Raw genomic sequence first — 14,235 nt, forward strand, 5'->3', positions numbered from 1 at the left:
ATCACCCGACATCTGGTGGCATCTTCCTATCGCCGCCCTGGTCACTGGCAAGTGACCCAGACTCTGTCCCTTCCGCTTTCAGGTTCTACAGATCTTCGATCCACCCTTGGAACCATCCGGACACTTTTCCTCTGGTCGTATGGCGAGCAGCAGGTAGAGTTACACGGTTGTCCACACAGCAGCGGCTTAGTGTTTGTGGTTGGCGATAAGAGCGGGTAATGGCTCTAAGTGGAAAGGTTACCAAGACGGAAAACCTCAGGACGGTGTATCCTGTATGGAGAGCAGGTCATAGTGGGGCACAGGTGTGTGGACAACGGTGGCTTCCAGGTACTGGAACTCACACTAAGCAGCTGCCGTGCGGACAACCGTGTACCTCTACCTGCTGGTCGCCGTACGGGGCGGCGCATCCTGGGGCCACCGCATTCGGCAGCCTTTATATAGAGCCTCATCCCGCTCGAAACTTCACTATCACTTCACGAAGCCCGGTCGAGAATCTCATGACCTGGCACCTATTTCGTGTTTCTTAGATTGCCAACAGCCCTGAAGAGTCACATCCTCAACACGGTGTGACAAAACACGTGTCTGCTTGTTGTACTTTCGTATGTACTGATCATACCTGCACTATAAAAATCACCTCTAAGTTGCTGGATCTCGACCTCCTTTCTTGAACATTGTCTAAACCTTTGAGCTCTTACTAAAGAGCAAACCAATTTGTTATTGTGTGCACAGGACTCGTTTTCATTTCTCACACAAGTCCTCCATGTAATCTCCTAAGGTTAAGCGCAGTGTGTCTACCTAGCAAGAATCCCGACTGGTACGTGTGGACCAGTCCCGCAATCACTTTTATCAGACGGGAGGCTAACACCTTTACCAGAATCCTGTTTGCTACATTGAGGAACTATATGGGTTGGTATGAGGCACATTTTCCTGGGGGTTTCCCAGTTTTGTGGATAGAGGTAATTCTAGCTATTTGTTGGTCTCTTGGAATTACTCCCCAGTCTCTACTTTCCTCTAAAATCCATAACCGGTATGAGGCCAGTTTTATGGAGTTAAGCTTATAGAGTTCTACTGGCAGGCCATTTGGTCCGAACGCTTTGCCTGTTTTCAAGTTTCGGATTACCTGCATTATTTCCTCTTGAGTCAGGTCACCTTCAATGAGGGCCCTGTCTTCAGTTGTAAGAACTGGGAGTGGGATAGCTCTTCGAAATTTGCGACATTCTGTCAAGGTTGCACATCTAGATGAGGAATAGTCATGTGTAGTATGTGGCGAACTAGTCTGCTATTCCTGATCTGTCTGTTATGTGTTCACCCTATCAATCCACAATTTAACATGCGCTCACATCACTGCCATCGCTCCACCACATGAAACGCAGAACAAACACGGCCCGCGACCAGCCCTCCACACTACTTTTGCACTCTATATTAGATATAAGCCCTCTGAGTAACTTCCATACACCACAAGTAAGATGAATACTCTGCCCACTGGGGTCTGAGATGTGTGTATACTTGTTAATTTCAAGATGGCGAGCTTTTGAAAAGTTTTATTTATATATATTATTGTCATAGTTAACAACGTATACAAATTAATGTGTAGTATACAGTATTGTGAACATTAGCATGTATTAAATGTACATAATAGTTATGAAAATCAGTAAAGAAATGTAAACAAAAGTCTTGTTCTATAGCAAATTAGTCAGGGATGTTGAATTCATATAGCCTGACTCCCAGGACATATTGTTTGGGGTCAAGGGCAACAAGGTTTCATGTATATATTGTCCTTGGGACAAGTAGGCCCAACCCCCTGCAGCACAAAACCTTTGGTTGCCAGTTTGCAGAGCCACATTATGGATCAGGGAAGTGCACTGGACCCTACGGGTAAGTAGTGCGCTATATAAATGCCTATACATTTACATTACATTTACTGTCTGCATTTAAGGAACTATTTTTGTCCATATGTTAATACTGTTCAAACTTGTATTCATTAATTGAAAGCCTTTATTATTAGGGTGAGTGCTCGAAGTAAATGTTGTAAGCACTCACTGCACTACTGACCGTGGTTCCAGTATAAAAACGTGTACACAGGTTTTCAAAGTTTAGTAATATGAGGCTATGTATGATGCTCTCTGATTTGAAAGAAATATTTCCAGAAGCTTGAAAGCAAGATTGATTATTCTTTGCTTTCTAAATAAAATGTTCATTAAAAAATGAAAGCAGGCAAAATAAACATTTAGCTAAACTACTGTAAAATTTCAGGTACCATTTCTTTACAGCATCATTTAGTAATGTGTTACATGCAAAAAATATTCATAATGCAAAATCATTATAACCTTTTTCAATATGATTATGGGAAACAAAAATAAACAAGCATTGGCAAAGCCTGTAGGTCTGAAATTGGTGGTCAGCTTTTTAGTTTTGTCAATGTGTGAATTGTTTTGGCATGGTTTTTGTAAAATCTTATTGGTGTGGGAGCTGCCAGGCCCTCCCCATTATTAAAAACCTTGGCGAAAGCAAAACTTGTTTTTGGTCTCAAAAAGCACACACTGCCACAGTAGTTACTTGCACTGAACAAAACTACTTTGTGTGCCGATCTGCCCCTTGTGAAAGAGCAGAATGCTGTCCCTCACAGTAAAACCAGCCAATACAGAGAGGGAGAGAGAGACCGACTGAATTTTAATTAACGCAAAAGGTCATGGTCAATGCCAGACCAAATTAGGAGCCCAATCATTAAAGAAAGTCTCAAAAGTGCACCCATGGTAAATGTCCGTGCATTAAGTGCAGCTATAGCTTTTGGGAATTCCCAAAAATGGTCAGAATAGTACTCCTAGAAAATATTTGTGGACTGCTTTTTAGCATGAGCAAATTTGCATGTTCACTTTTCCTCCCACCACTTTTTTCCCAACTCTGGAAGAAGGTTTACGTCTGCCATTGTCAGGAGAAAATTTCCTGCAAATCTCAGTATGGAAAAAACTTAGAGAAGAGTTGTTGAAAACCCTTAAAACATGCAAGTTAGTGGGTTTGCACAGACTCAAGAGGGCATTCTAACCCTGAAACTATTGATTACCATTACCTTCAGACCCAGTATGTAGATCTGTAGAATCTTGGCAACATATACTACTATAACTATGGTATGAGACCTGGCATAATCAGAGAGGCTATATCAGATCTCTTATATAATGAGATTGCTGCCATAATTTATAGCCGCACTACATTGCACTAAAGGGACACGTGGATTTTGTTACAGCACAAGTAGATTTCTGAAGCACCCTGCCCCATGGACAAGTAGATATTTTATTAAATTCCACACCCCTGTTAGTACACCTTTGGTCCATGACTTGAAGGTCATTGTTAGACTATACGTTTACTTTCAATCAATATAATCACTGATCATTTCTATAGTCACTGGTTACTCTGTAAAAATGGCATGGCTGCGGCCCATACGGACCAACATTGGACACCTCTCTTGTGTAGAACAGGTTGTTTCAGGAACTGGCTCAGGGTCTCTAAACGCATTAAGTTTAAAACACTGTGTTATGTGTTTAAGACAAGACATGGCTTAACGCCTCGATACATTCAGGAGCTGGTCGTTCCTTATCAGCCTCTTCGATACTTGAGATCCTCGAGTCAAGCTTTATTTTCTGTGCCAAGGCTCCGTCTAACCCGCATGAAGGGATGCTCTTTTGCCTAATTGTCGAATTCTCTGCTTGACCATCTTAGAAACTGCAATAGATTACTTGTCTTGCACAAAAAATTGAAAATTTGGCTATTTTAAATCTGTCCTGTGACACCCTTTCTGCGTCTGTCCTGCGTCATAAAACCCCTCTGGATAGCTGTGTGTTAAAAATGTTCAACTAATAATAATTTATGATAAAGAAAATATCAACATGTCAGTTTACATTTCAGTGACTGCATTCACACCAGCCTCAGTCTTTGATATGGCGGTAAAGCATGGAGGACTGTTCCATCTGCTGAAGTTGATCATTTTAATTGTTTCTCTGTGCTTTGTGAAGTTTGTTGTCGAGTTCCTGCGTACATCCGGCCACTGCTGTAATCTAATGTATAGATCAGTGTGAGACAGTTTTATATGCACTACACACCATCCTTTGTGTGAAGCACTGTCAACTTGTGTGTTAGCGTTTGCCTGCCTGACAAGCATTATGCTTCTCTTCTCCTTCCAGACGGCATGGGCCGAGTCCTTGCTCAAGAGGTCTATGCAAAAGACAATCTCCCGCCATTCCCTGCGTCTGTAAAAGATGGCTATGCTGTTCGAGGTAAGTGGTGCCTGTTTAAACAATCAAACTCTAGTCTTGGGATAAAGTTGACTTCTGTGGAACCTGTACAAGAGGGGGTTGATTGACTTCTAATGTTGGTTTACTGTTTCTTTTAATTTGGTGAATTGTGTCCAATATCTGCATGAAAGCATAATATTGGGATCATGTAAACCGAAGCTTTGAAATGTTAATTTGGTTAGTGTTCCTTATTCTGCAGCTTGAATATGATTATTTTATTGGGGATAATTGTATATTGTGGATCGGGTTATATATTTATTTATTTCAAATCAATTTGCCCTAGGTGAAGAGGCCACACAGAGTTTGACGCCTTTCCACGAGGGCCCCAGCAGACGCATCAACCAGCCTTCCATCGGTAAAAACAGCTCAACATGTTTCGGGCCACCGCCCTTGATCACGAGCCTCCAGAAATAAAGGACTTGGCTGCGTGGAGTTTGAAACACCTGCATTTATTCAATCAAGCCCGCCTGCATGGGCGTGTCTTTGAGCCACACTCTGCTTCGGCAACAGAGTGCCTTGTGGTACTTGCAGTTCTCCTCCAAATGTGGATGGAAGGCTGGTTGGTGCGTCTGCTGGGGCCCTCGTGGAAAGGCGTTAAACTCTTTTGCGTCCCAAGTGAGTCTTCCTCCCTTTCAGTTTAGGATTTCCATCCTTGGCCAGGAGAAGGCCCAAAAAAACTGAATTCAATGTTAGATTTTCTTTTGACATACGAGTAATGTAAATAGCCCCTGATTTGGTCAAACTAGTTCTCAGGTGTCTAGGGTCTAATTCAATTTAGCCACATTGTTTAGTATTTATAAATTTTATTTTAGTGGAACAAGCTTTGCTTGACAAGAATCATAGCTCTTAACAGCAAACCCGAATGTTTATCCCTAAATGTCTCCCTTCGCATTAACCAGATTGTTTCTCCTCTAGTGTCCTTCCCAAACCTCATTACGCTCCAGCTTGTTCAATAGGTGGTCCAGGAGTTGGAGAAAAAAACGACATGATCCCACATTGGGAAGGCTCTTGGGCCTACTCACTGTCTGTTTTGGTCTTTGGTGTGAACTTTAATGGGGACAGGTTGATCCAACAGCTTTATCTCAATTGTCTTTCCCATCTGTAACCCTCACTTTAACACTGCACAAACCCCATGCACTTGTCTAATACCGTTGTAATTCAGGTCATTTGTGGGTAGCCAGGAGAAGATGATTTAGAATGCAATGACATATTTACTGTACTTAAACATAAAACACCCTATGATGATCCTGATTTTGTAGTGAAGCACATTGCATTTGGGTTTGTTCAATAATGCATTGTGGTTGCGGGGTCACCTGAAACCTAAGACACACCCAAATATTTACCTCCACAGAATGCCCACAATTGGACAAATCGGATATGGTGTTAAACCACATTTTTATGAGACAATGTGTCCCCCTGTTGAGGCACCTCTCAACACTTCAAAATATCAGAGATGAATTCAATTCAGTAAAAGGGCCTAGCGCCCATAATGGAGTTATAGATCTGCAGAATAGTTAAAAGGTTTTATTACAGGAATTCAAAAATAAGCAATACAGAGTCAATGCTATGAAGGCTTTCGTATTTTATTTATTTAGGTATATAATCAATACAAATCATTACGCAAAAGTACATTCCTTCATTTACATCACAAAAGGTGCTACATACTTAAAATAAATAAAAAATTTGAGTACAAGTCTTGCAAGTCCTTGACTCTCATAATTACTGTTTTCCATTATTCTTAATATTGACCCCTTATTTTAAAGTAAAGGAAATGTAAGCAAATTGACCATTGCCTATTATTGCCCTAAAACGATAAAAATCCTACAACTCCCTTTTAAAATATAATAAAAAAACTAAATAGAGTCATCCATTAAAATGTGAGATATTATTATGTTGCAATGCGTTTCTGTTCAGATGACAGATCGTCCCCGGAGGTTTTAGTTCTTAGCTTGTACGTTTCTTAGACCCTCAGTTAAAGTGCTGCTGCTTTGTGCAAAATGTGTTATTTTACTTTGATGCTTTTTATTAGTTTCTTGTAGTACAAGTGACTTGTATTAATTGTTCTATTCCATTAGTATGTAATATTGCAAATTGTACTCCCGACATATAAGTGGTATGAAGGCTTTCAATAAATAGGGCATACAGAGAAATGCAAAGTCAGAAGTTCCCGAGTGAGTAGGTAAATCAAGAGAGCATCGATCAGCATCTAAATCATATGCATTGCTTGAACCTATGAATTTAACAACTGCAGAATCACTGTGGTGTGATGGAAAAAGTTACTACTTCAGCAAATCAGAGCAAAACTGTTAAATGTTATTTGTCCTTAGCACCTTAGCACTGTCCCACTAAATGAATCCTAATTCTACCCCTTCTATGCTAATGTAATCCAGATATGGTCAAACAAACTAGGTACGTGAACAAATTACAATTTGGTAGTAGTGGTAGTTACAATTGCATTTCATATGCATAAAAATAAATGTGGGTACAGTAATGATATGTATAACACTCGAAAGAATTTTGAGGTTGGTGCCATATTGCTGTCTGACACCCTACTGCGAAATGAAAGGACCAAGATCATCTGGGATACCTCCCAGACAGGTTTCAGGCCGAAACATGGCACCGAAACTGCCTTATTAGCGGTCGCCGAGGAATCTCGAAGGGTCCTGGATCAGGGAGGATCAGTGGCAGTGATCCTCCTTGATCTAAGCGCCGCCTTCGATACGGTCAGCTATGCCACCTTGCTGAACCGTCTCCGGGACATCGGAGTCCCTGGCGACGCTCTAAGGTGGTTCGGCTCCTTCCTGTCCGACAGATCTTTTCAGATCTTCGATGGCGACACAATATCAACCAGCAAGCCTCTCAGCTGTGGAGTACCACAGGGCTCCTCTTTGAGCCCTGTGTTATTCAATGTCTACATGAAACCACTGGCTTGAATCGTCGAACCGTACGGCATCAAAATTGTGTCGTACGCCGACGACACTCAGTTAGTGGTATCATTGGCTCAAGAGAACATCAGTCACCCCCAAGGAGGCCTGCTGAGCTGCCTAGAGGACGTCAAGGAATGGATGACCAGCTCCTCCCTCAAACTAAATAGAGATAAAACAGAGCTCATGCTTCTAGGCCCAGCCTCGCCAATACCTTTTATCTCCTTGTGGCCCCAAGCTCTGGGCACTCCCCCCACCCCCAAGGAAAGTGTCAAGAGCTTAGGAGTATGGCTGGACAGTAAGCTGTCCTTTTCCACCCAGGCTACCAAGCTGTCCGCCACCTGCTTTGGCATCCTCAAAACTCTAAGGAAGGTCCTTCCACTTCTGCCTCTAGAAGCCAAGAAAGTGGCAGTCCAAGGCCTCATCCAGTCCCGCCTTGACTCAAACAATGCTCTATATGTGGGGGCTCCCGAGATGACTCTCCGGAAACTCCAGGTAGTGCAAAACTGCGCAGCACGCACCCTGTTACAGATTCCACGAGCCCAGTCAGCCAGACCTGCATTGAAAAGTCTTCACTGGCTGCCAGTAAAACACAGAGTGTCATTCAAGGCGTTGTGCATTGCACACCGGGCATTTTGGAAAACAGGACCCGCAATTAACAGCAACCTTGTCATTCCCTACTACCCAAATAGGAATCTCCGCTCCTCTGAGGCTTTCCTGGCAGTTGTTCCTAGAGTGAAGAGAGCCAGATCCGGGGGTAGGCTGTTCTCATTGAATACCGCTAAACTTTGGAACACCCTCCCCCTCTCACTCCGTTCCAACCCGGACCTGCTGTCATTCCGTAAAAAGCTGAAGACTTTACTATTTACCCAAGCCTCCGAGCTCTAATGTGTCACGCCGCTTGTCCCTCTGATTCTTACCTCAGCGCTTGGACGCCCCTGGGCAGCAATCGCGCTCAATAAATCTATTTCCATTCCATTCCATTCCATCATGTGTGTATATCAGACATCAGAAGACACCACAGTACTCAAAGTCCATATTGATTCAATAGGTTCATAAATTCGAGATTCATAGCTCTGCTTCAAATGATAAATGTTTATTGGAGAAAGGGAAAATCTCTAATCTTCCATACATTCAGTTTAAAAAGGCCAATCTTCAGTACATACACTAACCGACTCGTGTTTCGTCACACAGTGACTTAAGGCTAACACTAGGTGAAGTTGATTCTTTAGTACAAATGAATCACTAGAGATGGCCCCATGGTATGGTCCTGTACTCGCTGGCAAGTCCAACAGCAATACGATGACTGTGATGTCCATCTTAGTATCTCTGATAAAAGGCATATATAGTCATTGGTTCCGAGAGCCAAATATTTTTTTGAGAGATGCTGGTGTTAAGTCAAAGTATGCCAGTCGCTGATGTAGCAGGGTTAGTCTGTATCCATTTTGTAAAAAAATTCAGATGCTAAAGGTATCTATGTAGAGGTAAAAGTAGTCAGGAATCTGATCCTCAATACGATCGAAGTGTAAGTGTGTGTGTGTGTGTGGGTGGGTGGGTGGGTGGGTGGGTGGGTGTGTGTATATCAAAGGATTTTCTAAATCCAAGTTGACATTTTCGCCTATATATAGGCATTTCACCCATTGGCAGTACAAGTATTGTTTCTTGAAATCTATAGGATTAACTACCATTAACCAGATCAACCTTGTATCAACGTACTTAGGAGCTGCATAAGATCATGGCGCAAAGCCCACCCACACTCCTTGTAGGTTAACAGAATGGACAGTCTTCCCATAACACCTCCCCCCAATACGCACACATTTTAGCCTCTGCTCTGGAAGATATACATTGCTTGATTAGCTCAGGCCACAGAGTCCGAGTGGTGAGCTTGTTCTTTGTTTACTTGATTTGATTTGCTGGTGTATCACAAGATAAAATAAAAAACAAGTAGAGCCTTGTGACGTCAGGGGCTTATTTAAACACCAGCATTGTGAAGTCAGGGATTTAAGTAAACCAGAGCAGAATATTGATTTTCCGTTGATGTAGGAACTAGCCTGATTCCAGATTTGAAAAATAATCACAAAAAATCAGTATTGTAGAAGAATTTAATTATACAAGGGATTAGTCGTTATCCGTGACACGGAGGCCAAATTTCTATAGAAGCGAGAATCCAATGCAAACTTAATGAATTGGGAACGCTGTCGCATAAACTTTGTGCTTAGATTTACTCTCACATCCTTGCCATTCTTCAGACTATCCCCTACTCTCTGCTCCTTTTTCACGTTCTGATTCCATTTCCCATTATGTATTTCAGCGGCAGACGGTCCTGGGGATCGTTTTATCATTGGGGAATCCCAAGCCGGTGAGCAGGTGAGATATCTCCATTATTTTCCACACGTAAATCTAGATGTGATTTGCACAAAGCATTGCCCTCAACATAACGTGTATTTGTAAAGCGCATGTTCACCCAGAAAGGGTGTCTTGGCGTGGAGTAACAGTTGTTTGTTACCCAACTCAATTGTACTCCTTTTAAATTCAAATTGTTTTTTCGTATGTTAAGAAGAGGAGGATGGGACTCTTGAGTTGGGTTTCAAGGTGCAGATTGCTTTCTTCCTTTTAGGGGCGTATTCAGGGTAAATTCGCTACCAGTTAGTGTCCTAATTTAACACTGAACTTTCCATTTCTTTGACAAGAGGACGCCTTGTGGTTGCACCGTACAACCTATGCAAGGATGTGCTGTTATGATGCATTTATAAGGGTGACATTTATGATTTAGAATGCACAACCTACACTCGTAAAATGTGAAAAGTATATAGAAGAAAGTTACATGTAAAATGTGTTTTATCCTTTCTCCCATCACCTTGCAGTCCTTTGAAGAACCTGTTAAGGAATCATTTTACCTTACTTAACCTCTACTAGATTTGGTTATTTGCATGGTCTGTAGATGAATGGGCGTCAAGAGATGGGCCTGGAAAGCTCTAAATGTCTGGTCCAACGACAGTTCTTGATTATCTTTATTCCTATGCCTCTTTTCTGTCATGCCATGGTGCTACTAACCCCTCTATGGATGGCTTTCCTTACAAGTTATATAAACCCAAATATCATTTGGGAGAGGTGTAGCACTCTGATATTTATTTGATCAGGCATATCCCTTTGTTATCAACAGTCATTTGTCAGCAAGCAAAATCTTAATCCGTGCATATGTTTTACAGCATAATGCATACAATAATATATAATTACATGTTTTGCCTTGTGAGCAATGTGGGTGTGCATACAAACCCTACTCTGGTCGCAGAGGGTAACTGTAGTAATGTATAGTGAGCCTGCAATGTAGAATGTTTGCTGTCAGGGGTTCTAGCACAGCTTAGGTGCATAGCAGGGTCAGTCTAACGCGTGGCTTGTTATTCTTCAATGTAATGGATGCTATTGTGTTTCTGCTTAACGGAACCCATGTTCTAAATTCCATGAAGTCTTTAGGACAGTTGCACTGCCTGTCTGCTGAGTGTGGAGAATATACCTCAATATCCCGCATTCTTTTACACCGCATGGAATCACAACTCGGACGTTATAACGACCGCTTTGTGATTCCGCATACCTTTACTCCGCAAGTCGGAACAGCGACTTGCGGAGGGGGGTTCTGGAAGTTGGAATTGTATAATTTACTATTCCAACTCCAGTCAGTGCGGACACTAGCGAAGGTGTTGGATTTCTCGCCCCGACCCCCCCCCCCCCCTCCGCAAGTCGTTCCGACTTGCGGAGTAAAGGTATGCAGAATCACAACGCGGTTGTTATAACGACCGCGTTGTGATTGCATGCTGTGTAAAAGATTTGTTGTAAACCTTCATCACCGAGTGTGGATGCTCCAATAAAACCTCTTCTGGATTTACTTCTTGTGGTGTGCTACACTACCACTGTAACTGGTGATAAGTGTATAGTAAAGTCTCTTGAATATTACAAATTCAGGCCCCCGTAAGATCCTGCGAGTACCAAACATGTCTACAGGCTTAACCAGACTCCTGACCTTTCTCTTGGTTCAAGAGAATGGGACCGCTAGATTTCATAGGTATTCCACTTACAATATAGGTTATTGGCTTTGACCATGATTTCTGCAGATCTGTTTCTGTGAATGTGACAGTTTTATTTGGGATGTTGGAGTCCTGACTATCTCTAGAACGTGTGCTACGGCAAATTTTTTGTTAGCGAACTAGCCAAATGTGTATCCATTCCTGTTAAGAACAATCATTCCTTTCCCTTTGTTAAAAACATTTGCAACAAATGCAGTACTCTACAGATAAAGTTGTGTTTTTGTATCACTTCCCACCCTAATGCTAAGTCATTGCTCCTTGACCTGCCCTTGACAAAGGCAGGGTGTTCTGTGTAGCCAGTGTCTGCAAATCAATACAAGAATTCTAAATGGATAGAAGTCTTTGAAATCAACGTTCGCCAAACTCATTTATTCCGGTTGCATCATGTTAATGATGATGCTCTATAATTAGCAGGATTAACATTCAAATTGGAAGGAAGGAGAGTCCTGACATTAAGCCAAAGGCCAAGCGTTTAATGTACTCCCTCTGTAGCTGCTACAGGTGTGTGTCTTGGTGTGTAGGTTCACAGGCAAACGTCTCCATTTGTCTTAACACAAATTTGAGTGGCAAGAAAATGTTTTGAGTTTGGTTTGGAAGCCCCTCGCCTTTTCTTCTTTGGAGAAAGTCTTTGCCCTCTGTACGACTAGTTGTAATGTGTGTCCTTTCCTATTGCCCCAACCCTTCCTTGGGCGCTGCAGATGGCATGAGGACAATTCCTAAACTATTAAAGCTTCACATTGACAAGACCATGGATGGTGTGGCATTTTCAAAAGAAGTAAACAGATAACTACCCAAACTCTTGATTTGCCCTTTGCCTCCATCCGGCTCAGCAATGCAAAAAAAAAACCTTTGCATTATTGTACATAATCATATGTTGGTGTTGATGTCTTATGGTGATCGTGAAAATATTGCCGTTTGTTATGCTTGATTCTTTGAATTAAGTAAGCCTTGGTAGTTATTGGTTATTTTTTATGTTGGCTAATAGTTAAGTTTGTCGAACAGTTTGAGAGTAGAGTTTCTAGAGGAATAATTTATGTGCAAGGGCATATCCTTGGATATAGTGATGACCAAAACTGCATTAATCTTCAAGGAATTTAGTAGATTTGTAGTAAATCTTGGTGTGCCCCCCACCAAGTGGTTGATAGTCTCCATAAGGCAGTGGATTACTTGAACGATATAGTAGGGTGTTAATTGAGAGTATTCATTTAGTGATAAGTAAAGATTATTTTTAGAAGACAGCTGTATTGAAGTTGGTGTGGGGGTACAGGACAAAGCTGAATATTGACAGGTGAACCTCCATTTAAGTTATTGAGGAGTGAGTTTTCTAAAAACCTAGAGTTGGGTGCTAAAACAGGATAACGTAGGAAGAGATCTACAAGGCAATATTAATTGAATGGGTAGAAAGAGCATGGAAGCATGTGTTTGAAAAGGGACAGTGGATAAGCGTGAAGCTATATGGTGGAATAAAGAAGAGCTTTTATTAAGATTTATTGTGAAGTTGTCTGATGCAAGTATTTGGAGCAAGTCCAAGGTAGTTCCTGTGCCCGAGTGTTAGACAAATGTGATGAAGGGACAGATGTAGTATCATGAACAAACTCTGTGAGAAGCTGGCCTGGTATATGATGTAAGTGGTCACCTTGCACCAGTTCAGACAACCCTTACGGTGATTTAAAAGGGCTTAGACAACATTAAAAAGCTCTCTAAATGGTAGCAGTGGAAAGCAGCCTTCAGGCTTAGTCCACAAGGACTGTAAAGCAGCTTGTTTTACCAGAATGCAATCTTATAGTATAGTTTAAGTGAAAAAGAACCACTCAAGATATTTATAAAAATATGTATTTGTTATATAATTTCTAACACATACAATTATCTCCTCCCCGGAGATCTGCACAATGCACACAATACTTTGCAAAGAAACCCAGTAAATAGCACGTAATACACAGTGGGTCCCGGGGTGGGGGCAAACCATTTACTAAGAAAGTGGTATAAGAACGACGACTCTGGTCAAGACAATGTAGAGAGGACGTAGAAGTGCTGGGAACCAAAGGAACCACCCAAGGTAAGTGACTAGGAACCCCACAGAGAGCTTGTGCAGTGTTAAACACGACTGCTTGCTCCATATAAGTCTACGTGTAAGTCTTGGTTGGATTTCTAAAGATTAAGGACCCTTCGCAGTGGACCCTGAAGAAACCCAGTGGAAGACAGAAGGTTGGAGAGCCACCCCACCGGTGGATACCCTGGTGCCCATGTTACCTACACCAGGGAAGCCGGGTGCATACGTGTGAAGTGATGTCGGAAACCGCTGTCGAACCCAATGGAGGACTTCAGGGAAGTGCTGCTGCTGAAGGAAAAAGTGTCCGGTGGAATCCGAAGGTGGATTCTAGATGAGAGGTACCTGCAAGCAGAGGGGACAGAGTCTACGTCACTTAGGAGTGACCATGAGACTTGGAAGTCGAATGTCCTCCGATGGGTGTTGCAGGAGTGATGACGATGACCTTGACTCTGCAGCTGTGAGGACCAGGTGACTCTGAGGAAATCCGGGAGCTGTGCACAAGGTCCCACAAAGGATTGGTGTCTGGCAGGAGCATCAACAAGCCTTGGCAAATGCAACCAACGCAGTAATTGAAGAAGGAGCAACAGCGGGACCAGCAAGGTCTGGTGGACTCACCACAAACAGGGGAGTCAGGGCAGGACCCAAGCAATCAGGGGAGCCCAAAAGAAACAAAGGTGACCCTCAAATGGACTAGGGGTGGGCGGAATTTGCGTAATTGCGTTACACAAATCTCCGCGAAACGGTAAAAAATCTCTGCGAACACGCAGAAATTCAGCGAACACGCGGAATTGCTTCTTCGCAATGCTTTTTTACTGTTCGCAATCACTGTTTGCGTGCTCGGGGGAAATATCTCACGAACACGCATTTGAGAACGCGAACAATCAAATAATTTC

At 42.4% G+C, this 14,235-nt stretch overlaps 1 protein-coding gene across 10 annotated transcripts in view; it reads left to right on the forward strand.

Annotated features, from left to right (window-relative positions):
* The window catches only part of GPHN (gephyrin), a 2,075,463-nt gene that overhangs the window by 1,961,195 nt on the left and 100,033 nt on the right, over nucleotides 1-14,235 (forward strand). For all 10 annotated transcript variants that reach the window (XM_086937114.1, XM_086937115.1, XM_086937116.1 and 7 more), the window contains 2 exons: nucleotides 4,176-4,268; nucleotides 9,522-9,577. In XM_086937114.1, the coding sequence (XP_086793240.1) occupies nucleotides 4,176-4,268; nucleotides 9,522-9,577 (149 nt within the window). The remainder of the gene's footprint in view (nucleotides 1-4,175; nucleotides 4,269-9,521; nucleotides 9,578-14,235) is intronic.

This window comes from Lissotriton vulgaris, chromosome 9, assembly GCF_964263255.1.
Source record: "Lissotriton vulgaris chromosome 9, aLisVul1.2, whole genome shotgun sequence".
NCBI classification, from domain to species: domain Eukaryota; kingdom Metazoa; phylum Chordata; class Amphibia; order Caudata; family Salamandridae; genus Lissotriton; species Lissotriton vulgaris.